Source organism: Myxocyprinus asiaticus, chromosome 42 (genome assembly GCF_019703515.2).
Source record: "Myxocyprinus asiaticus isolate MX2 ecotype Aquarium Trade chromosome 42, UBuf_Myxa_2, whole genome shotgun sequence".
Lineage (NCBI taxonomy): Eukaryota > Metazoa > Chordata > Actinopteri > Cypriniformes > Catostomidae > Myxocyprinus > Myxocyprinus asiaticus.
Genome location: NC_059385.1, coordinates 32,314,612 through 32,339,231, shown reverse-complemented (window position 1 = coordinate 32,339,231; position 24,620 = coordinate 32,314,612). Strand labels below are relative to the sequence as shown.

Below are 24,620 nucleotides of genomic sequence, written 5' to 3'. Positions count from 1 at the left end.
ACTTCTAAATATTACATCTGCTCACACACAGGTACAGTTCTCAACACCCCACCCCCATAATTTGATTTGATCATTGAAACAATGTGAGGTACTCTGTTATTTTTTGTGCTTTTGTATTTCATGTTGTTCTTGGTTCTGTGGTCTGCTTTTTATTTTAAATTAAGGTTTTGTCTTTTATTTTGAAGTTTGGTTTCATTCTTTACTCTCATCTGTGTTCAAATGTATAGCTGACATATTTAAACAATGAAAGCTGTCATTGTTTAAATACAGTCACGTTCAGAGAGGCTCAGGACACAAAGGCAGAGTCAAAAAAATAATGGTTTATTCAATACAAAAATAAAACACAGAATCCAACATAAAACTCCCACAAGGGGGAAAAAAACAAACACAAACAATCCCATAGGGGAAAACAGATATCCAGGTTGGGGCAGAGGAAAATGGGGAACAGGACCGACCAGGGATGGGAAGGTAATCCAAAACTGACAGTGAACAACAAACAAGACCGACTTGCACTGGACAGCACACACCTGGAGACTAAAATAGGAAGAGAAATCAACAGGTTAATAAGACAGAGCAGGTGTGACTAATAAACTAATAATGGGCAAACAAGGAGGCGGGGTATGATGTAAGACAGAGAGACACGTGGCGATACAAAAACAAAACAAAGGCACGTGCTCTCACAAGACAACAAATCACCCGAATGGCATGAGCACACATCACCAAGAAAATAAGGCAATATGCCAACCGACAAACAAGAGGAGAGAATACGTAGCAACACCAAACAAAGCGATGCCACGCATTCTCACACTAAACGAAACCTGAGCGTACATCTCGAGGCAAACGCCAAAAGATGCACGCAACAGGTGACAAAAACAAGACAGCTCACGACCCAGGCGCGCAACGCGAGTGCAACGCGAGGCGCACCTGTGTTCGCGAGAGAGAGACATAAACTGTTGATGCAAGTGCATGCTGTCAAGATGACATAAGTGCGATGCACCCACGTAAATAACAGACAGACATGGAGCATGAGTGTCTGGATCCCGACACAGACTGAAACCAAACCAGACAGGAAATCAGGATCCAGACACTCATGCTCCAGACATGAAACAAGAGCACACGGCAGGGAATACAACCGAAACCGTGTGCTCACACAAAGACAAACAACGAAACACAAGACAGACATGGGACGATGATGCCAAGGTCCTGTCAGACAAAAACCCAGACAGACACAGTGACAGGACTGTGACAAATATGTCAGCTACACATTTTAACACAAATTATTAACAGGTTAGAACCAAAAACTAAAAACTAATTCCACGTATAACAATTAAATGCTTGCATGATGAAAATAGTGCAGTTTGTCATAGCTGTCCAAATGTGATCTTGTAATCCTGGTTCAATTTACTTTCATGGGTGTCAGAAAACTTACTGTGACAGAAAAAAACTCAAGTCACTAGCTTTTTCACATAGTAAAGGGGTTTCACAAACACAATATACTGTACTACAAACAACAACGAATCCCAAGTCAACCATCCAGAGTGATGGCATGGTATTGAAAAACAGGAGTGTGATCCACCTGACAGTCTGAACAAAATAAGTGCGAATGGAAAGATAAAATGTCCAAACAAGAGGTCCCTGCTGGAATCACGGAAAAATCCGCTATGACCTGCAGCTCTCACCACGCAAATCCAGTGGCGATTTTAGGGGGTGGCTTGTGGTGGCCTGGGCCACCCCTGAAATCTCATTGGCCACTCTGTGGCCACCCCAGAACTGATTGGTAGTTCATCGTGTTCATCAACACAAGAATGAAGAACCAATAGAAACACCTGTCAATCAAAGATGACATCTCAGGTAATTTGTTGATTTAAAGCCACACTGACCCAGGGTCAGTTTTATATTTCTGACCATTATAGTAGTGGTGGGACTGAAGCTGTGTGAGCTGATCTTTGATCAGTGGCGGGAGGGGCAGGCCGCGGGTGGCCAGGCAGGTGCCGCAGGTCGCGGGCAGCGGGCGCCAGGTCTGGAGTATAATGGTCGGTCAGAAGCACGAAACTGACACAAGCTAGCGTCTACCTCCAACTTCCAATGAGTTGACGACGTCGATTTGTGGTCAAAAAGAAAGCTGTTATTTGAGAGGTATGTTCATCTAATCTAACGTTTAATTTATCCAGAATTTCCATGTGAATGTGAAAACATTTTTACATTGTTACAGTAGCTAGGTTAAAGAGTAAGCTAGACCCTACACCACATTCAACATGTTATCTTTATATTGACATGAAATATGAAATGCCATGTTTTCTGATTTAATGATGGAGGTGTGTAAAGAGTTTTACAGATGTATATGTTCAATGGCTAAAGTTATATATATATATATATATATATATATATATATATATGGCTAACCTGTGTGTGAAATGGAAGGGTTTGTGCTGTGACTGTACTTTAAATCTTTACAGGAGTTATTTATGAGCTCTTTATGTGTATTATTGGTCAGTCAGACCAATAAAATCTTCAAAGTTTTTATACCTTATTTGACATTTTAAATATGCAGAGGCAGGGCAAATTGCACTTAAATGCCGCAAATGATTTGACTAACTATTTTATTTGGTAATATTCAAAGTAATTGAAGCTATCAGAACATGTGGAAAATAAACCTGAGTAGACACTGTAAATAGAGTTTTGTTTTTTACTGTATTCAGAGCTCAATCTGCAATTTTGGGGTTTCCAGACAGACACCTATAAGCCCTCGTAGCCAATTTCACACATTGATTTGTACCCAATTTAACAATATTTCTGCTGGACAGTGCAGTTATAGCTAATAAATGAATGAATAATTGATTGAATGATTGATTGAATTGCGCCTCAATCAGTTATCACCTGTACTTGTATCTTTTTATGATTATACACTATACCTGATGTTATACGCAGATTAATTCTCTACAATGAGAATAGCTCTTAAAAATGTGTAACTGACTTTTCCTAAACAATTACTGATTTAAAAATGGATGTTATGTTAAAATAACCAGAGATTCCCAGAAACTGTAATAGGTTGAAATAGAACAGGAATAGAAAACTGTCAAATGTCAAAACAACAGTCTGATATTGAATACAAACAATTCAGTGAATGCTAACATGAGTTTAAGAATTCATTTATTCTACATGTGTAGATGTTGAAGCAAAGCAATGCGATATTTACACATTTTGATCATGTGCCATTCATAAAGGTTCTCCCGGTATTGCCACCTCACACTAGGTCTGTGCTGCATCTTGGCCACCCCAGTAAAAATGTCCTGGATATGCCACTGCGCAAATCATGGATAAACACACAACATCAAATGGTAAGCACAAGCACATGGTGGGTTCTCAGCTGGTAAGAGAGCTTGTGAGTCCAACATGCAACAGTTTGTTTGGATCGAATACTATAATGTCCATTATAGGGATGTGTGTATTATGAGACAGATAAAAACACAGACTAAAAGTAACAAAACAGAAGATAAAAAAACATATTTGGTGTAAAGCAGCAACACTTACTAAATAAACTTCCAGTATAAATATCAGTATAAAGTTCAAAACCACAAGTAGCCTGGGACCGATGAGACGAGTAAGAACCAGCTAAAATCTTACTTTAGGCTGCATTCCACTTCAAATTTCTATGCCCTCCCCTCACTAAATCTTCCCTCCATCTCATTACTGCACATTTAAGGGATTATAAAGGGGTTCATGGTGCGAATAATTGGGGCTTAGAGGGAAGGAACTGGAGACACCCCCCCCCTCCCCCCGGGAAAGAAATCAACATGACAAGGAAAGTTACAACACAAAAGAGTGTCTTTTTTTAGCAACTTGCATGCAAGTTTGAGGTGACGCTTGACCCAAGGGAAGATCAATATGAAGTGATGGACATGTCCTGCAAAAAATCCTCTTGAGTTCCAAGTGAACACAGTAGTTTCAAGTGAACACAGTAGTTTCAAGTGAACACAGTAGTTCCAAGTGAACACAGTAGTTTCAAGTGAACACAGTAGTTTCAAGTGAACACAGTAGCTTCATCATAAGACATGCTGGAACAATTACAGGTTTTGGAATGTGGGTAGTGGACCACACATTCATTTTGTTGAAGTAAAATTTTTTAGACTGATATATCACTTGTAGGCTGGAGACTTTTTGAAAAAATTTTAAACATAGATAAATACAGGCAATCTCCCTTTGAAATGACATGAATGTTTTTACCAGTTAATAATTAAGAACTTTACATTTTGTATAAGATATCAAATCTGTTTTGTCAAAGCACGAGTAAATTGAATATGCAAACAACTTCAATACTTGAGTTTCTTATATATATATATATATATATGCATATACTACATATATATATATATATATATATATAAAGGTGAGAATTTTATCAGTTGTTTGCGCTATGAATATTTAGAGACCCTTATTAACAGATGGCGAAGATTTTTGCCAAATACTGTCTGGTCATTTACAGGCTGATCCCACATTTGCAAAGCAACACTCCCTTAGCAACAGTGTCCTTATTTATTTTTCAATCTAAAGATTTTTTCCGGTGAATATTTTAAACATTTTCAAAAATGAGAGATTGAAAGCCAACCACAGTTCAAATCTTATTTTTTAGCAATAGTTAATTCTCAAACAGCAACTCAAATAGCAGTATTTTATTTGGTTTGACACATGATAAATATTGTAATTACACTGATGTGGAAACTATTTTACATTATTTACATTATAAGCACAACTATAACAGTAAAACAGTGTTTTCCTACATGTGCTTCTCAACATCTCAAAATGATTCCTCTTGTAAGTCCTGAAATCATTCCAGTGATTTTTCTCTTTTATTCTGTGGATGACGCCAAGTGGAAAACAAGTCTCAAGTTGCTACAATCTCTCTTAAGTCTTCATTTATACTGTAGTCTCAGTCTTAATAAACTTTTTATTTAAGCATTGCAATAAGAGATTGCGTTGATGTTCGTACCTGCAATGAACAAATATGTTAAAGCTCTTCAAGTCACATAAACCACTAGTTAAATGTTTGGACATACTTGAATGAATTTTTCCTCCCCTTGATCTAAAGGCTTAAATGTGTCTACTTCAAAGAAGTTCAAATACAAGATTTGATTTGATTTAACCTTTTTTCATCTCTGCTGTACATAATTCCCATACTTCCATTGTGTTATTTCATTTAGTTTTGATACCGGTACAATTATTCTAAAATGTGGAAATTAGAAATAGTAACGAATGAGTGGAAGTGTCTAAATTTTTGACTGTTAGTGTAATCATCAAATACAGTAGTAGGAACTTATCCTATGATTAATTTAAAATGCAATAATAGTCAAACAAATAGTAGATTCAGTTTCTTCTTGAAATATACTCACTTTGATATTATTCTTTGTAGTTCTTGGTTCTCTTGCTCTTCCAGCTTCTGCAGAATTACCCTCAAAATGGGAAGCTCTAAATTGAGGTATTGAGCCACCTATTAAACCAGTAGAAACAAGAGGTTAGTATAATTTTATCAAAATAGATTGTCGGTTAATGGAGACCCAGACTTACATCAAGACTAATTTCCTGTTCATCTGCATCCATGAGGAACATTTTCATAATTCTGTTTGATGGTCCCTGAAGAAGACGCTCCCACAATGGCAGATCTGAACTACTCAGCCTTTTTTTCTCTATGAGCAAGGAATATCATGATTAGAACTGTGACAACACAAACAAATCCCTCCATCCCCTGTTCCAACAGCTAGTGAAATTCTTCCTAGAAGAGAGGAATTTGTTAGGGAGAACCAACTCCCTATTGTTGCCAATGGTTTTGAAATTAATTAATTGCTTCAGCAAGAGCAGATGGGTTGAGATTTGGGTGTCTACATACTTTTGGCCATATATTGTGTATTATTTTCACATAGCGGACCATAAAATGGGTGAAAAAGTGCATATACTGACAAGGAGGGAGGACCCAGGCCATATATGGACCAAAATATCATAGAGACTTGAGTGGGTTCTTTTTCAATTTAACAAGTAAGCAACCACATTGCAACAAAGAGAGCACCTTAGCAACACCCTGACTAACATCAACAACACTTTTGCCTTGTCATGGCGAGTTTTTCACAGGCAAGCACCACTCACATTTTCTTCAGGAAAAAAACCCTGTCTCGGTTACTATCGTAACCTCCGTTCCCTGATGGAGGGAATGAGATGTTGTGTCGATGTAGTGACACTAGGGGTCACCCTTGGGAGCCCCATACACCTCTGATCTTTGAGAAAAGGCCAATGGGAATTGGCGAGTGGAATTTGCATGCCACTCCCCTGGACATATGGGTATAAAAGGAGCTGGCTTGCAACCACTCATTCAGGTTTTGTGCTGAGGAGCCGAGACAAGGTCCCGGCCATTTCAGCGGGTAGTTCAGTGTTGTGGCAGGAGGGACACAATGTCTCATTCTCTCCATCAGGGAACGGAAGTTACAACAGTAACCAAGACGTTCCCCTTCTGTCACTCACTCAACGTTGTGTCGATGTAGTGACACAAGGGGGGCGGCACATCCTGGGCGTGTTATGCCATAGCGATGGCGTCAGTGACCCAGTGGGCGATCCTCTGTTTGGAGACAGCACTCACTTTCCGCTGTCCACCAAAGCAGACAAAGAGCTGCTCGGAGCTCCTAAAGCTCTGCGTGCGATCCAAATAGATGCGCAAAGCACGCACTGGACAAAGCAACGCCAAGGCTGGGTCTGCCTCCTCCTGATCCCTTAACGGGGTCGTGGGAACCTTGGGCACATAGCCCGGTCAGGGTCTCAGGATTACGTGAGAGTCACCCGGACCGAACTCCAGGCATGTTTCGCTGACAGAGAACGCCTGCAGGTCCCCTACCCTCTTGATGGAGGTAAGCACCGTCAGGAGGGCAGTCGTCAAAGAGAGTGCCTTTAGCTCAGCTGACTCTAGGGGCTCAAATGGAGCTCCCCGTAGGCCCCGAAGGACCACGGAGAGGTCCCACGAGAGGATGAGACGCAATCTGGGGGGTTTAACCTCCCAACACCTCTCAGGAACCTGATGATCAAGTTGTACTTCCCTAAATACTTACCGTCTACTGCATCGTGATGTGATGATATAGCGGCTACATACACCTTCAAGGTGGAGGGGGACAGCCGCCCCTCCAGCCTCTCCTGCAGGAAGGAAAACACTGATCCAGCTGCGCATCTCTGGGGGTCTTCGTGTCGGGAAGAACACCACTTAGCGAATAGATGCCACTTCAGGGCATACAGGTGCCTCGCAGAGAGAGCCCTGGTCTGAGTGATTGTGTCTACCACTGCAGGTGGTAGGCCACTTAGGTCTTCCACGTCTCGTCCAAGGGCCAGACATGGAGGTTCCAGAGGTCTGGTCATGGGTGCCAGATGGTGCTCCGTCCGTTAGAAAGAAGGTCCTTCCTCAGGGGAATTCACAGGGGGGGCTGTCGTGAGGAGCGTGAGGTCTGAGAACCAAGTCTGGGTGGGCCAGTAAGGTGCTACTAGGACGACCTGCTCCTTGTCCTCCCTGACCTTGTACAAACGTCTGTGCAAGTAGGCTCACTGGGGGGAACGCATACTTGCGTAGCCCCAGGGGCCAGCTGGGTGCCAGCACGTCTGTGCCGAGGGGAGCCTCGGTCAGGGCATACCAGAGCAGGCAGTGGGAGGATTCCCGGGAAGCAAACAGGTCCACCTATGCTTGGCTGAATCAACTCCAAATCAGCTGGACCTCCTGGGGGTGGAGTCTCCACTCTTCCCTGAGTGTGACCTGCCACGACAGCGTGTCCGCTGTGCTGTTGAGGTTGCCTGGAATGTGAGTGGCTCACAATGACTTGAGTCGCTGCTGACTCCAGAGGAGAAGATGGCAGGCGAGTTGCGACATGCGACGAGAGCACACACCGCCTTGGCAGTTGATGTATGGTACCGTTGCCATGTTGTCGTTCCGGACCAACATGTGCTTGCCCTGGATCAATGGCAAAAGACTCCGCAGGGCGAGCAATACTGCCAACTACTGGTCGCGGACCAGTCCAAGGACCAGCGGCTGCGTGCCCGTTGCACACGGTGCCCCAGCCATGCTTGGAGGCATCTGTCATAACCATGACGTGCCTGGAGACCTGCACTAGGGGAATCCCTGCCTGCAGAATTGGCAGGTTGGTCCAAGGGCTGAACAGATGGCAGCAGACCGGTGTGATGAACACATGGCATGTGTCATGGCACCATGCCCATCTCAGGACTCGAGTCTGAAGCCAGTGCTGAAGTGGTCTCATATGCATCAACCCGAGTGGCATGACCACCGCTGAGGACGCCATATGCCCCAGGAGCCTCTGAAATAATTTCAGTGGGACCGCCGTTTTCCGCCTGAACACTCTCAGACAGTTCAGCACTGCGCCTCACCTGTTGTGACTGTCGTGTCGAGGGTGGGAGGCCCGCCTCCGAGGCACTGTACCTGCCAAAAAGAAACGGTGCCCGGCGGTCATGATTACGATGGCCGTGGACACCGACTGTGACCCAGGAAGTGAGGAAACCACTCTTTTCTTGAAAATGTGGGTACCACAGCCCTTTAGCATGTGGCAAAATAAAAAGAAAAGGTAAACAATGATTCTCCGCCCTGCTCTCCACCGGGGGATGGAGTGGTTCTCTTACCAGCTCCTGTGTAGCGTGTCTCTGAATTCCTGGGCTGCCCATCTCAGGGGCACTTCGAAGACTTTCTTGGGTTCTTGGCAGCGGGCTATGAGATGGGTGGCGTCTGCTTCCTGCGGGGGTCTCCACGCCGGGGCCGGCCTGCTGGGGCAGGCTGTGGCGGAACTTGTGTTGTTGCCACAGGGGGATGCTCTTGGCGACGAGCAGATGGGGTGCGGGATCTTGAGCCGTGCCGGGGCAGGATATGCTGGATGGCCTCCGTCTACTTCCTTACCGTCGAAAAACTGCCGGGCAAAGTCTCCGACGGTGTTGCCGAATAGGCCAACCCAGGTGATGGGGGCGTCAAGGAATCGCACCTTGTCAGCCTCCCTTGACTTGGCCAGGTTGAGCCAAAGGTGGCGCTCCTGGACCACCAGGGTGGACATCACCTGCCCGAGAGACCGCGCCGTGACCTTCGTCGCCTGGAGGGCAAGATTGGTCGCTGAGCACAGATCCTGCATCAATCCCGGGTCAGGACTACCCTCGTGCAGTTCTTTGAGTGCCTTGGCGCACCTGCAGGAGAGCCATGGCATGCAGGGCGGAGGCGGCCTGTCCAGCAGCACCGTGTGGCACAAGTGCACTGCAACGGCCTGATCTACCTGGGGAATCGCCGAATATCCCTTGGCCGCACCACCGTCAAGGTTAGTGAGAGCTGAGGAGCCCACAGACCGGGTCCGGGCAGTAAAAGGTGCCCGCCATGATCACGTGAGCTCATCATGCACCTCCAGGAAGAGGTGGGCATCTTGAAAAAGACGCTTTCGTAAGTGCCACTCTTTTAGTAGAAAATATACTCTTTATGAGGACAGAATATACTCTTTTAGCTGCTGAAGCGCCCAGGGGCATTCTCTGCACAAAGCCGGTGCAAGAGGGGGAGAAACCGCTGTAATGCGCCGTAAATCCAACAGCTTCACTCGATATAGAGGTGAATGGATCTGCAGAGTAATTCAGCTTGCTGAACACAACCGCTCAGCTCCGAAGAAAAAATCTGGATGAGTGGTTGCAAGCCAGCTCCTTTTATACCCATCTGTCTGGGGGAGTGGCATGCAAATTCCACTCGCCAATTCCCATTCTCCTTTTCTCAAAGATCAGAGGTGTTTGCGGCTCCCAAGGGCGACCCCTAGTGTCACTACATCGACACAACGTCGAGTGAGTGACAGAAGGGGAACTACTTTTTCTATTATGTCTCAAACTGCTTTAAATGAGAAACTGATAACTGATGCAATAAATAAATAAATCAACCAAGGCAACAACTCTAAATGTAGTTTCAATGCTTTACTTGTCCATGGATTTTCTGTCAAATACTGTATGTAAGGTTAAAAACATAATTCTACATACCTCCGCTTTGATGAATACAGTAGAGGGCAAATTCATTTGGACTGTTTTCTATCTGCATTTAAAAAAAGTTAAAGATGATAATTTGATTATTTAAATGTTCATTTCACTGCGCAAACAATCCGTGGTGAATCAGTCAAGTACATCAAAATTAAACCTGAGAAGAATAATACATAATCGACCACTTGTATTGTATTATCAACTATCAATTAATAAATTGCTGATTCTTTGAATACCTACTTTAAATTTGTGAAGCAGCTGTGTAATAACTTTGTGTGTTGTCATCTTGCTGTTGATGTGGACATTTGTGGTTGCTCCATATGATGGTGTGAAAATGGATGTCTGCATAGACAACATGACTCAGAAAACTGAATATAATAACTCAGAAAATAATATACATTCAGATAACTCAGAACAACCCAGAACTAAACTGACCAACATTATCTTCCTTTCAGTGGATATTTTTTGGACTTTTTCATTTGTTTGCTTTTACCAAAGTCAGTAATTAAAGGGGTCATGTCAAGCATTTTTTAAATTCTGTTAGTTTCCTTGAGATTCACTTATAATGGTAGTAAAGTTTCTACTTAAAGTCATAATGTAGTATTGCATACCCTTTTCCACCCTCTTGCCCTCTGTCTGAAACACCTGTGCTGTGTCTGTGCATTCTATCCACCCTAAATAGTATATGAGATAATAATTAGTATGTCTCAAATGGTAGTATGTTTAGGAAAGGGTTCCAAAGTAGCCCGGATGGTCTACTATTTCCGGAAGATTTGCGAAGTGTGGATCCGTGCACGCTTTTTCAGCTAATATTGGCCACAATCTCTTGCTTGACGGAAGAGGAGTTTGATGGTTCGCTTCAGAACTACAACTGTGAAACGTGAAAAACTACAAAAATGGTGGTGATGACGGCGCTTCACCAGTTCTTAAATGTTTTCACATATTAAGCTTCAGGTAAGTTTAATGGTTAAATGCTGTGAAAAGAAACTTCATTGACACTGTAGGATGAAGATGCTCATCGTTAAATTGCAAATGATCAGTTGCTTCCATTTACACGATCTAAAAGGGTTTAAGTGATTCAAAATCATTTAATCTTACCTGCAAGCTTTTTTTATTGTTTGTATTGCTTATGGATATGTCCATCTACTGTATTTGTATTGCTTATGGATACACATTGTGTTTTTAAGAGCTTTCTTTCTTGAAAATAATCGTTAAGTAAAAGTGTCAGCACTATGTGGATTAAAAATGGAAAAACTTAAACAGAAACAATCAAATTAACACAATTGTACTTTCTCAATTTATGTTTTGCCATTTATTGTATCACACTATAAGAGCGGAGATCAGATCCCCTTTCAATGGACTGTTGAATGATGTAACCGTATGTGACGCTTCAAAAGACAAAAACAATAAATAAAGTGATCCAGCAGTGTCATGCAATTGTTCTGTCTTTCTGAATTATTTATGACATTCAAGATATGATAGATAAAACTAAATTTCTTACTTTAGTTGATTACAAATAAGATCACATTAACTTGTTCAAAAATAGTTTGAACAAGTTTATTTCATGTTTTACTTATTAGATTTAATCTGCAACACGTGAACTTCACACATTCAGTGGAGATAATGATAGCGAAATCTGTAATTTTGGCTTACATTAAATACACATTACTACATGTGCATCATACATTATGTACTGTAAACATCACTGGATTTCTGCAATTTATGCGATCTTCAATGCCACGCTGCTTCTTCTCTCCAATACAGTAGGAATCACTGTGGGGTAGTATAAATTAAATGAAACAATGAATCAATGATAGTAAAAACGAAATGAGGAATGTGTATGGCATGACAACTGTAAGAGGATGATTGACAGGTTGGTGTAGTCGCAGGATGCACATGACACTGCGACCAAGTGGTCTGAGGTTTCAAGACGCAATTTTATGACGTGATAGTATGTTTCAATACTTTCACAATCTCCAGCTACCCACTCAAAAGTGTGCACTTTTCCATAACAAAAAAAATAAATAAATAAAATAGATACTTTAAGGGCATAGTATAAGTAGGCCAATCGAGATGTAGGGTCGGTTTCTGTGTACTTCCCCTTTAAGACTTCTTTGCAACAAACACCCCTTGCCATTACACTCCTGGAACTGTTTTTTCCAAGAATGAAAACATGCAAGCGATTTACTAAATCCGCTTATAGCTTATCAAGGACTGACTGGACTGAATGCTTTATGTCCAAATTTATGTGAAGCACGCAATCAAACTACTACAGTTGTTCAGACTGAAATAACAATTAGCCCACTGTTGCTCTCTAGTACTTACATTATTAGGCATACAAGATTTGGTGATAAAATAATGCTATATAAAGCTGACAACTGGGAAAATAATCCAAACTAACACAAAATGCGAATGTGAAGAGTTAATAAATCTGTATCATGACATGACCACTTTGTTGACTTGTATTTCAGACTACTTTGCCTAGTGCCACAGCCTCTGCTGTCTAATTAACTGAACTACAATTATGTCTGTTGTAATAATAACTAGATTGCATTTCCTGTCAAAACTGTTTACAGTGTTTACAAAGCAGCAAAAGACTTTAGTTTGAGTTATTTTAGCTTTTTAACAGAATGTTTTCACTGGTGTGGAAAATAACCGCTGAACACCGCTCACCACGCCAGAGAGCTGCCGCTTTGGGCCGTGTTTGTAATGTGCAAAGCCAGTGTGTATGGTCTATCATTGTTTTCAGTATAAAAGCAATAATATCATTTTATATATGCACGATTACAGTTGGAAAGATGCCAGCTTCATTTGCAAATGCCCATGCTCAGTGCTGCCACAATGAATGCGTGCAATCATCATTGGAAGTCTGTTTGAAGTCAGAAATATACTTGATGATGTGATTAAAGCACTGAATCTAGCAGAAACTCCAGCATTTAAGGCATATTTTAAGCGCTTATGGCAGACGTCCCAGCTTTCAGCTCACAGTTATTTGCTTCCGCCTGCAGTTTTCATTCCTAATTTGAATAAAGCCTAGAAATCTAAACTTTTTGACATGCTCGACCACACTCAACGCTTTCTTCACACTGCTGTCAGTCCCACAATGCACCTCGTGAGTGTAGAATTAAAATCCTCTGATTCCTTGATTCAAGCCAAACAAATTGTCTATCTCCAATTATTAAGAATTAAGAATTCATATTTTTTTGGATTTTTCCCCTTTTTCACCCAATTTGGAATGCCCAATTCCCAATGCGCTTTTAAGTCCTTGTGGTCGTGTAGTGATTCGCCTCAATCCAGGTGGCGGAGGACAAATCCCAGCTGCCTCTGCATCTGAGACCGTCAACCCACACATCTTATCATGTGGCTTGTTGAGCGCATTGCCACGGAGACATAGCTCAACTCACCACGCACCCCACCGAGAACAAACCACATTATAGCGACCACAAGGAGGTTACCCCATGTGACTCTACCCTCCCTAGCAACCGGCCAATTTGATTGCTTAGGAGACCTGGCTGGAGTCACTCAGCATGCCCTGGGATTTGAACTAGCAAACTCCAGGGGTGGTAGCCAGCGTCTTTACCACTGAGCTACCCAGGCCCCCAAGAAGAAGAAATTAAGAATTTTCCACCATTGTGAATTTTCTGAAAAACCTACTTTTTCAAACTCCTTTTTTTTTTCATTTTTTCCAGTTCGCACAAAATTTGGTATACACAATCTAAAGACCCTCCTGACAAAAAGTTATCAAAAGTATTTTGATTCATCAAAGCAATTCGAAGTTAAAAGCCAGTTAAATGTTCAGCCATGGCCCATATTCACTTTTTGACCTATATCGTTTAAACACAAAGTCCAAACTTAACGAAACTGGCTAAACTTAAGACAAGTAAACATTTTGATGATAATTGCCAAATTTGGTCCTATTTTACCTATAGCTCTATAACTAAAATAAAATCAAAACACCACAACCATTTCATCAATGAAGTTGGAAATTGGAATGCATCTTATTTAGTTCAAGTGCTAACAAATCCTTAAAATATAAATTCGACAAATCAACAAAAATGGCCACAAGCAGCCAATTAATTTCAGCACATTGTAACTTAAATGGCAAAGGTCGATGGTCATGAAACTTTGAATACACAAGCAGAGCGTCTACAAGAAGCTGTATGCAAAATATGTTAGAATTGACCGCAACATGGCGCTATAATAGGCTGATTCACTTTCTGCAAATAACTCCAGAACTATATTGACTAGAATACAACTTTTTATTTCCTCTGACTCCTTCAGTGCCCCTTGATCATGTGGATTTCCATTGCTGCAAGAAAGAAATTCGATCATGTTGATTACTTTGAAAAATGTACTTTTATCTCATTGTGGCCGTTTGTCTGATTTGAATGCAATTTAGTACGTATCAACAAGAGATGTTTCCTGACAAAAAGTTTTCAAAAGAATTTTGATTTGTTAAGTCATTCGGAAGATATAAGCCAGTATTGTTCTGGTTGTGCCCCATAATGACTAATTGGCCTGTATCTTGTCAGTGCAATGTCCAAACTTCACAAAACTAAACATGGACAACAGGACATTCTGAAGTTACATGATAAATCTTATCAATTTCTGATGCTGGGGGAGGGAAGGTTTTATTTTATTTTATTTCTTATTGTTCACACAACATTTCCACTGCATTCACAAGATCTATTCAGTCAAATGTGGCTATTTTGTCATGTTCTCATCCCATGTGCTCAGACCTCAATGATTGCCGATTGCAGCTACACTACCGGTCAAAAGTTTAGGGTCACTTACTCATTCTTTATTATTATTATTTTTCACATTTAAGGATAATAGTAAAGTCATCAAAACTATGGAAGAACAGAAATGGAACTAAAGGAATTGTGTTGTGAAAACTATGTTATATTTTAGCATCTTCAAAGTAGCCAGCCTTTGCCTAGAATTTGCAGAAATGTACTCTTGACATTTTCACAACCATCTTCTTGAGGTATCACCTCGGAATGCTTTTTAAACAGTATTGAAGGAGTTCGCATCAATACTGGGCACATATTAGCTGCTTTTCTTAATTATTCGGTCCAAGTCATCCATTTCAAAAACTTTTAATTAATTAAATTAATTAATATATTGGCACAATTATATTTTTGGCTACAAAACTAATTTCAAACATTTAAGCATATGCCTTCAAATCAAAAGGTTTTTAAGATCATGAGAACATTTCAGTCAAGTGACCCCAAACTTTTGAATGGCAGTGTATATTTGAGGTCGGTTTTGTTTGTTTTTTAGGTGTTTTTTTAGTCTTTTAAGTTTATGTTTTAGGGTTTGATAAATGAAATACTATATCAGAACTGCTGTGCCCTTGTCATGACACTCAGCATGCATCTTGTTTTCTGTCAGCTGTGCACGAGAATCAACGTAATCAACTGACACTGTCTTTGCAGTTTAAAGGCGGCTATGTGGTTAAACACTTCAAGAGAAAAGACCAATCACAATTCAATATGCAAAAATATATAACAATGTAAACCAATCTGAATTTAGTATAAAAATATTACAATGATGTCATTGCTGACAGTTACAGTTTAAACGCAGAACGTTCATTAAGTCAGTAGGGGATTTTCAAAACGTAAATGATTAATTTCTTAAAAATTATAACATATATGAAAACAAAGGCTGATATTATTTACAAATTTAAATTCGGTCTGTATGATAAGCGGTTTGGGTCAAACCCCTACCAGGAATATCAGTACAGTGCTGCCTTACGAGCACTGTAATAATATTGATAATGTACATTACTTGCTTTCAGCTTGATATGTGGTTCATGGCATTCAACTACAGACCATGTGGTTGTAGAAGTGTCCGTTGATGGAGAAGCGATGGTTTCTGTTCTTCTGTCGTTCTACCGTCTTCTTGCTCTTCACTCTCATCTTCACCAGCGAGGCATCACTCATGGTTCGGAACAGATTTGAACTTTCGCCACTGATTGACTTTGGACGAGGAAGTCTTAAAGTCTTGCTCTCATATTCAGTGTATTCTATGGAGAGATTTATGATACTTAAAGTTACTTAAAGTTACAGTCGGTAAAATTTCTAATGATTTCACACTATAACAGTAAAAGTTATGACTGCAATATTTTAAGACGTACAATGTTTTCTTGGGGTATAATTGTTTATTTTAATGTATTTTCTTAGATTTGAGATTATAATCTCTAAGACGCAAGACTTAAACATTTAAGTATATTCACAGATATATGGATAGTTAATGGACAAGTTGTCCATGATCTTTTAAATCTTTTAATCAAGATTTTTAAAATTTTTTATTTGAATGCAAACTGTATATGGGTGATTCTAACGAAACCTGTCAAGGAAATCGTGGGCCTTGTTTCCCGATAATGATTGATCTTAGCTCTAAGGAGCATAATCTACATGCTAAATTAAAAACATTCTGTCCTTTATTTTTGTGCGTTTAACAAAACTGCACTCAACACGAACGCACAACAACATACTTTGAAGGAGTTTTATTTTGGTCTGTTCCCAACCAAAACAGATTGGACACCTTAAGACATGGATTTAGCCCCCCTGTTGCAGAGTCTAAAGGCCCCTATAAAACACATTGATTTTCTTAAATGGGGGTATTAGGCAAATTGTTTAAAAGTGGGCTCACATTGACTCATCCAATCATAATAGAGATGTATATATAATACTTGAGATGTAATAAAATGCCAAATGTGTTTGAAATGAACAGGAAATGGTTGCCTTTTTCTGAAGTAGTTATTTTGAGTAAAAATCATCTTAATTTGTTACTCAAAAAGCATCTTGGTGTCTCAAAATTATTTGCATTAGTTGACAAATTTTGCACTATAACTATTGACCCTACATTTACACAATATTGCTATAAACCCCCTTGGGGCCTTTTACCCCAAGTGAGGAAGACTTTGTGTGGAGTAAAAGGCTCCCTCATCACCTTTTTTTAAAACTGAATTTTAATTGAAACAACCTTCCTTTATAATTTATTTTCACACAAATTATATTGCTCCATCAATATTTTTTTGACCTTGATACATTTTGTGACCAGAAAAAAAAGCACAATTTCCTTAAGGGGTACCTTTAGCACCTTTGTACCATATGCTTACCGTAACCTGACCAGACATTTTCATTTTACTATTTCCAATGTTTTCAGTAGTGATTCTCATTACCAAAACACATTCATTTTTACTGCAAAACTTAAAGTCAGTACCAAAGCTGTACTACAATGGTGTATAAATACTTTACAATTTAAAGGAATAGTTCACCCAAAAATTCTCTCATTATTTACTCACCCTCATGATAACCCAGGTGTGAATGACTTTCTTTCTTCAACAGAACACATTTGAATAAAAATAGAAGAATTTCTTAGCTCAGTAGGTCCTTAACCTCTTAACTGGCAGACCCACCTGAAGGATGGAGTGGATACAGCTATTATAGGGTTAACCCTGAAATATAAAGGGTTAACCATGGTTATACAGTTCAGGGTTAACCCTATAATAGCTGTGTCCACTCCATCTCTCAGGTGGGTCTGCCAGTTAAGAGATTTAAATACAAGTGAATGGCGATTTCTCTTTTGAAGGTCCAAAAATCGCAGACAGTCAGCATAAAAGTCATCTATATGACTCCAGCAGTTGAATTAATGTCTTCTAAAGTGATACGACTGCTTTTGGTGTGAAAAAGATCAATATTTAAGTACTTTTTTTAACTCTAAATCATGCTTCCTGTCAGCAGCAGTACACGCGTGTGACGTAATCGTATTGGCATTTGAAACACGTAAGAACTGCAACACACATGGAAGAGCAGCAGTATTTACAAGTGAGTAGGAGGAACATTGTATAGTAGCTTGTTTGGTTTTGGTTTAGATCTGTATTTATCTGTTTCTTTACTCACAATGGTGCGTTTGTGTGCTTATCCTGGATGTCTCAACCGAGTGGAGAACATGAGATTACGTCCGTAACATAGCAACACGAATATGTCGCATGAGAGACTCTACGTTCTCATGAAGCTTACCGGAAGCGATGGTTTATAGTTAAAAAGTACTTAAATATTGATCTTTGTTCACACCAAAAGTGATCGTGTCACTTTAGAAGACATTAATTTAACTGCTGGAGTCATATCGATGATATTTATGCTGACTGTCTTTGATTTTTGGAGCTTCAAAAGAGAAATCTCAATTTGCTTGCATTGTAAGGACCTACTGAACTGAGATATTTTTCAGTTTTTCTTCAAATGTGTTGTGGTGAAGAAAGAAAGTCATACACACCTGGGATATCATGAGGGTGAGTAAATGATGAAAGAATTTTCATTTTTGGGTGAACGATCCCTTTAAATACTTTATTATGAAATATCATAATGACCATCTTTTTAGCATTGCGGTAATGAGAATTGGGGGGTAAAATGTGTCGTAATTTAAATTGTCATGAAAATATGTACAAAATCTTAATTGCCCTAAAATAGGCTTCATTTTCTATATACAAAATATAAATTCTCATTTGTTTCTTTTTATTTTGGAGTCAAATACGACCAGGGAATTTTCTTGACAGGTTTCGTGAGAGTATAGCAATTTTATCACTGCATGTTTTTCACAGGTTTTTATGGTACTGCAATGTGACAAATTAATAGGCCTACATTGTTCAAAGTAGACTCCAGATTAATATAGCCAAAAAAAAAAAAAAAAAACTGCATGCATAAAAAATTTGCATTATTCTGTTTAAATAGTATTTGATGGAGCATTTGTCACACTGCAGGACATGTCAACTACCCAGAAGTTTTCAATGTCAACTACTGTCGGTCGCCAAAGCACTAGTTCCAGTGTCATTAAATACTGACTACATCAATAAATGTAGCAAGAGCATCTGATGTAAAAGAAATAAAACCTTCAGTGGGATTGTCAGGTTTCTTTGATCCATCCTGAATAACTTCTTCCAGTTCATCAATATGATGAAGATCATCAAATTCTCCCCAGCGTGTCATACCCCTGTCAGTGATGGGACATTTTATCATATCACAACCAAAGTCTCTAAGAAGGCATTTCATGAATAGAGCTACATTTCTCCTAAATCTAAAAAAAAAAAAAAAATGATTTTGCATAAAGCTTGCAAAATCATTTTTTCCTTTTCTTATTGTACAACTGTCTGAATCTTAATTTTTGTACCCTTGTTTCTCATTAATCTTAACCAATGATAATGACAGACAATTCATTATAATAATTAATGAATCACCTTTTAGTTACAAAGCACTTTGTTCAAAACATTTTAATTATATGTATTTATTTATTTACTCATTTATTTATTTATTTTTGTGAATTCTGTATTTCAAAATAAAATTCTTATATCATCATATCATATTTTTTGTAATAGCTCTTGATTAATCAAATGATCACAATAAAACCACTCTGGCATATTTTAAGAGTCAACTATAATGAATGGCTGAATTGTGCTCTCAGGTGTCAAGTGTAGATTTTATGTCATAAATGTCTATTATGTGCAAGTTGTTGCATGTGTTTTACATATAAATTATACTTTTATATAATGAATTCATTACAATTTCTGTTAAAATTCCAATACAATGGTTTGATATTTTTGTATGTTACCTTTTACAATTTTTTGCTTCATAATTGTTTTACTATTTCAAAAGCCTATACAGTAATAGGTTGTTTAATGGCAGATTCCCATTGTGACAACTTACTAAATACAGTGTGACAACATATATTTTCCTTGGGAATAATGGTGAAAATATTTATTATTTTTGTAGTAAAAACTTGAAGGTATATTCTCTGAGTTGTCTGCATACTGTACAACTTAACACTTCTACATGTAAACTATTTAAATTAGAAACACAGTATTAACCTCTTGCTTCCAAGTGGACTGATGGGATCTGGTGACTTGACTGGAGACTCATTTGGAAAAATCTGTTTCTCATCTTGTATTTTTAGCCGAATGGGTCTCTTTACTCCCCAGGAAATGACCAGGATGCCTTCAAATGTCACCTGACCTGCATTCTGCAATAGCAAAAAAGAAAATATGCTTTACTGTCTTGCTAAACTCTTCTCTGCCAGCAGAGGGCAGCAAATAGCTTTTTCTTTTTTTTTCTTTTTTCTTTCTTTTTTTTTTTTTTTTTGGTCAGTTATAGAATAGGTGGGCCAAGGTTGTCCAGTGACCAAGGTCCAGAGAAGGGTGCAGAAACACACATTACTTACTTGAGCACACAACTATACATTTGAATTTTCAAAAATACATTTGATATGTATAAATATAGCTCTATTCATGAAATGAATACACAATAAAGCGTAAAAGATATAAGAATGATTTCTTACCTCACAGACATTGAGCTTTAGGTGTGTTTTGTCATTAAGAAAGCAGTTGTAGGTGTTCAATAAAGAGGAAAATTCAGCCCTTTGACAGGATGATGAATTGAGTTAGAAAGAAAAAGACTTATCAGGAAATTGAATGAAAAATAATAATTTGCATGTATTGTGTGGTGTACAGTGACAAGGTATACAGTGTGGTCAAGGTCTGAGGCCACACTAAAAATCCTTCTATTTAGATTTTTTTTTTTTTTAATTCAAACAACATTTTTATTACAAACTATATTATCAGCATGACAGCATCAAAATGTTAGTGAAAGGTTTAATTTAAAATTTGATTGCATTTTTAGGACAAGTTAAGATAGGATAAAGTTTAAAACTTTGAAAAATGCTTCTCGATCCATCCAGCTGCTCCATCCAGCTGTATTTGAATGCAAGAACGAATTCTGTTGCACTATTGCTAATTTAGTGCTTCTGCTCTTGGTAAGTGTTGTTTATTGCCTGTACAGCTGGAGCTGACTGCCCCCATGCTGACTGCGAATAGCAAAGGTGGTAGCTCAAGCTTGAATTGCTGCGTTGGTTTGAAAATACAGAATTTACAAATGACCAAGTTTTCGGTTTATTTACAGATTTAAATTAGATTTAAAACCCCAGATATTTAAAGTGGTCTCAGAGTTTTCAACACCACTGTATATTATACAATATACTATATATCTTGTCTGCCATATGATATCAGATATAGTCAGGAAATAATAATTAGTTATACAATAATTACTACTGACCTGGAACAGGACTTTCCCTCACCAATTTCAACAACACATGTGGACTGGCCTGCATTCATTTCAAAAAACCAACCCAATCTACAAAGAAAGCAGATTTTTAATTCCCAAAATCCCTTTTTACCATAAAAACATGTTTGATAAATGAATATATTCAAGTCAAGCCTGTTGTTTCTGTGTCGGGATAATCATTTAAATGTGTTCCAACATTATCTAAACACGTTTTAGTCCGCATTAATAGAATCTCTGGTATTTGTGTAAGGGCTACTCAAATGGTCCATACTAATGTGTGAGTAGTAAACATACCCTTTTAGACACTATGCTGTCATTCAAAATAAAGCAAAAGTCACTTATGGTCTTGTGTGTATAGGGCTGTTTGAATTCTACTTTCACATTGCCCCCTGACAACTGGAAAATGTTGGTGTGGTTATTCAAGTCAGTGCATGCTCTCTGAAAACCATATACAAATCGAGCTCTGCAGCAAATACAACTTTTAAAGTATTTTGACTGACAAATGATATGCATCTGTATGTAAATACGTCTGTCAACAGCATGGTTTTCAGTGCCATACCAAATACATGGCCCAATACAATCAACCTAAAAATATATATAAAACAATGCCGTAAATGAATTCACTTTGGAAATACAGTAATTACACAGAGTGAATTCAACAAATGCACTTTCTTCTCAATTTATAAGGACACATACACACACACACACACACACACATACAAACACACACACAAACACGTTTTAGATAAAACACACATCTTTGACTATGACCAGTGTGTTCACATTCGAAGTTGTTACTTCCTTAGCTATGTGCTCATGTAATTACATAATATGTACTTTCTTGTAAGTCACTGTTGTATGAAAGTATCTACCAGTAACATAAATATAAAAGCATATTGCTCAAAGACAAACTTAATGAGAGTCTTTACACATTATAACACATAAACACTGTCACACCATGCTTCACTAACCTGCTGCCTGTGTAGATCCAATGTCAAAGGACTTACACAGGAATGGATCACATATCTCTTCCCGAGCTGCAACTACAGCAGTGTCTGGTCAGATAATAGGGACATAATGAAGAGGATGCATCCCTGTCAGGTGTTTTCCTGGTACTTGTGACACTGTTGTGCTGTAATTTGATCCAACTCACCTCTGCACAGTGCATTCTGGGAATACTTAGCAATGCAATCAATGCATAAACACACCCATAGGTATGAATCTCTCGGCTCAAATGTCTCATCAGAAGAGGAAGGATTTTTTTTATGATAGGTAAATGACGCAAATAAAATTTAAAATGCTTAGACGTCAGCATTGAATTGTTGAATTCCCTAAATGATGTGAAGATATTTTTGTTCAAGGTTTAAGGTTTATTAGAAATGTATCTAATGAAGTGCTGTCTATATGAACACCTATTGTACATTGATTGTTTTGACATTCTATGCTTTAAAAAAACAACTACAGCATTCAAAATAACTCACAAAGCTACATATAGTCTATGCTCTGAAAAAACAAACATTTTTTCACTATTTTTGTCTTGATTTCCAGTAAAAAAATATCGTGAAAAATATCTAAAAAATATGTTTGCGAAGCAAAATGACAAGATATTTTGTCTTGTTTTAAGAGAAACTTTATATTTCTAACACACACACACACACACACACACACACACACACACACACACACACACACACACACAAACATCAGGAAATTGAATGAAAAATAATAATTTGCATGTATTGTGTGGTGTACAGTGACAAGGTATACAGTGTGGTCAAGGTCTGAGGCCACACTAAAAATCCTTCTATTTAGATTTCTTTGTTTTTTTTTTTTTTTTTAATTCATACAACATTTTTATTACAAACTATATTATCAGCATGACAGCATCCGAGTTTCCGAAAGGTAGGATGGCAGGGGAAAAGTCATTTACAATCATGAGGAAATTGATACCTGATTGAACGATTCAGTAATTTTATCAGGAAAGCGCTACCTGATTGGAGAAACAATAGCCCTACCCCTAATTGTGTCCATAACCAATAAGGTAAAGCTTTCCTCATAAATATGAATGAGTCTTCTCCTGCCATCCTACATTTTGTAAATCCACCTGCATTGGAGCAGAAATTAGGAAATAAAAAGTGATCTTTAAGAATTTCGTTATTTGAGTAGTTCCTCGCTACTCCCTTTACCATTTGACCTGTTAACAAGATCGACCAGTGGTTGTCGACCACGATCGACGTAATGAGCAACCCTGTAATAGAGTTTCAAAGTCAACGCCCCCTGGGGGGTGCTCCCATAGAGTCAGCTTCTGATGCAGCATCTTGTTCCCTCATTATTTTCAGGTATCTCTCAGCAGTATCAAGGATTCAAGTAAACATTTAGAAATTAAAATGACAAAAGTAATCAAAATTAAAATAAAACTACTCAAATAATTTGCATGGTGTTCACCTCAATAGATATGTGCTAGATTTTTATAACAAACAGAACTTTAAGTAACTCTTAGAGTGACAAACCAACACAATGGTATCTTTCATTCCAAAAAAACTTCTATGCATGTGTGGAGCGGGACGTGGTCGTGTGTATGTCACTGGGGAGAGAAGAAGCGGTAAGGGCCATCACCTGGTGATTGTTAACATTAAACACCTGTGTCTCGTTGCAGTGACGACGGAGATGGGTTTTAGTGTCCTGCGTCACTCGATACAACCGGTCCCTAATAATTAAAAAAGATGGATATGTGAGGGCAACATCAGGGAGTGGTAGTGCATAGTCGGCCATACTGCTTGCCCGAACATAAGGAAAAAGTGATTCAATACGAATTAGAGGCAATGCTCGAGATAGGGGTAATAGAAGAATCACACAGCAATTGGACCAGCCTGGTTGTTCTTGTACTTAAGAGTGATAGGTCAGTCTGGTTCTGTGTAGATTACTGGAAAGTCTAAATTTGACACATACCCAATGTCCTGAATTGACGATCTGCTCGATCGGTTGGGTGCGGCTCAATTTTATTCGACACTGGATTTAACAAAGGGGTATTGGCAGTTCCCTATATGTCACTCACTCGACGTTGGTGTCGATGTAGTGACACTAGGGGTCACTCTTGGGAGCCCGAGACACCTCTGGTCTTTAATAAAAGGCCAATGAAAATTGGCGAGTGGTATTTGCATGCCACTCCCCCGAACATACGAGTATAAAAGGAGCTGGTATGCAACCACTCATTCAGATTTTCTCTTCGGAGCCGAACGGTCATGCTCACTGAGCTGAATACTACTGTTCAGTCACCTCTGCTGGATCTGAAGGCGCATTTCAGTGGCTTCTCCCTCCTCTGCACTGGTGCACTGCAGAGAATGCCCCTGGGCGCTTCGGCAGAAAAACTAGAGAGTATATTTTCTGAAAGAGAATTTTTCCCCTCTAAAAGAGTATATATTTCTCTAAAAGAGCGCACACACGGAACGTCTTTTTAAAGACGCGTCTTTTTAAAGATGCTTTTCC

The 24,620-nt window shown here is 39.0% G+C and overlaps 1 protein-coding gene across 8 annotated transcripts in view; it reads right to left on the bottom strand.

Moving 5' to 3' along the window:
* Window positions 1-349: 349 nt before the first annotated feature.
* The window catches only part of LOC127432363 (ras association domain-containing protein 6-like), a 35,995-nt gene continuing 11,724 nt past the window's right edge, over window positions 350-24,620 (bottom strand). For 2 of the 8 annotated variants that reach the window (XM_051683344.1, XM_051683345.1), the window contains exons 2-12: window positions 22,106-22,189; window positions 21,126-21,203; window positions 20,353-20,431; window positions 19,886-20,037; window positions 18,914-19,014; window positions 15,852-16,045; window positions 10,258-10,359; window positions 10,021-10,072; window positions 5,563-5,681; window positions 5,388-5,485; window positions 4,656-4,987 (exon numbers count right to left, since the gene is read on the bottom strand). In XM_051683344.1, coding sequence (XP_051539304.1) covers window positions 4,915-4,987; window positions 5,388-5,485; window positions 5,563-5,681; window positions 10,021-10,072; window positions 10,258-10,359; window positions 15,852-16,045; window positions 18,914-19,014; window positions 19,886-20,037; window positions 20,353-20,431; window positions 21,126-21,184 — 1,029 coding nt within the window. In that variant the 5' untranslated portion in view covers window positions 21,185-21,203; window positions 22,106-22,189 and the 3' untranslated portion in view covers window positions 4,656-4,914. Of the gene's footprint in view, window positions 535-2,402; window positions 3,303-4,655; window positions 4,988-5,387; window positions 5,486-5,562; window positions 5,682-10,020; window positions 10,073-10,257; window positions 10,360-15,851; window positions 16,046-18,913; window positions 19,015-19,885; window positions 20,038-20,352; window positions 20,432-21,125; window positions 21,204-22,105; window positions 23,479-24,620 lie in introns of those variants that run through there. The other 6 variants (XM_051683340.1, XM_051683339.1, XM_051683342.1 and 3 more) reach the window with 5 other exon arrangements.